The sequence below is a fragment of the Uranotaenia lowii genome, chromosome 3, assembly GCF_029784155.1.
Source record: "Uranotaenia lowii strain MFRU-FL chromosome 3, ASM2978415v1, whole genome shotgun sequence".
NCBI classification, from domain to species: domain Eukaryota; kingdom Metazoa; phylum Arthropoda; class Insecta; order Diptera; family Culicidae; genus Uranotaenia; species Uranotaenia lowii.
In genome coordinates this window covers 125,454,259-125,455,197 of record NC_073693.1, presented here as the reverse complement: position 1 = coordinate 125,455,197, position 939 = coordinate 125,454,259, and the positions used below count along the sequence as shown (strand labels likewise).

The 939-nt window shown below is 37.9% G+C and overlaps 1 protein-coding gene across 1 annotated transcript; it reads left to right on the top strand.

Annotated features, from left to right (window-relative positions):
- Positions 1–123: 123 nt before the first annotated feature.
- LOC129757998 (uncharacterized) lies at positions 124–939 on the top strand. Its single transcript, XM_055755417.1, has 3 exons — positions 124–266; positions 325–465; positions 546–939. The coding sequence occupies exons 1-3, from the start codon at positions 182–184 to the stop codon at positions 665–667; spliced, it is 348 nt and encodes a 115-aa protein (XP_055611392.1). The 5' UTR covers positions 124–181; the 3' UTR covers positions 668–939.

Sequence of the window (939 nt, the reverse complement as noted above, 5' to 3'; positions counted from 1 at the left end):
ATACAAATGCAAACTTTAAGCTACCAAAAGTCACTTAAAACTTAAAGTTATAGCAGGTACTATCGGCTTCCATGAAATTTTAGGGACAGAACACTAGCGCCAATGTAAAGTTGACGAATAAGACTTCAACCTCAAAATTGGAAAATCATCAAGTACGCTTCTACATAAAATATAAAATAGTATGCGTCGGCGTTTCTGTTTACATCGCGAAGATTTTGCTCGTTTAAATCTTTACATTTGTACTTCTCCGGAGCAAACTAAATTTGGTGAGTAGTTAATCAGATTTGTATAAATAACTGACTTTAAAATAATCTGTTCTTACAGAATCTACCGGAACCATTGGCGGAAGTGCCTATGGGGCAGAAAATGGGCGACGATGCATCGATGGGTTTCGACCGGACAAAGGGTTCCAGTCTTGTAACCATGAAGCTTGTTACTTGAGGGAAAAGTCCCCAATCTGTTCAGGTAAAACAAATAAAGTTTTTACGAGATTATTGGCTATCGCAAAATCCTTTTTATGACAGATGGTTTCATGTGAATTTCAGGACAAGAAAAATTCTGCGGAAACATTCTGCGTTCGCAATGTCCGGGTGCTGAAAAGGGATCCGTAAAGCCCGAGCTGTTGCCATCAGTTGAAGTGCCGCCACTGTTCCAAGACTCGTTTTAAAACTTGTATGCAAGTTTAAAGCTTGAAGACTTTTTCGTTGAGTGGCAGCACCGTAAACAAACGTGTCAATGTCCCAGACTACTTATTCGAAAATCTATTTAGCCGGGTATCTTGATAGAATATAATATCTTTGGTTATAGTTTATCCAGCTCATATTACATCAAAAGCTATTCAGCTTGAATTTTATGTTGTTGATGACACTTTCAAGTTCCAATGCAAAATTTATGAGAAATTCTATGAGCCTCTCAAAACTACCTGGGATGAGGAAAACA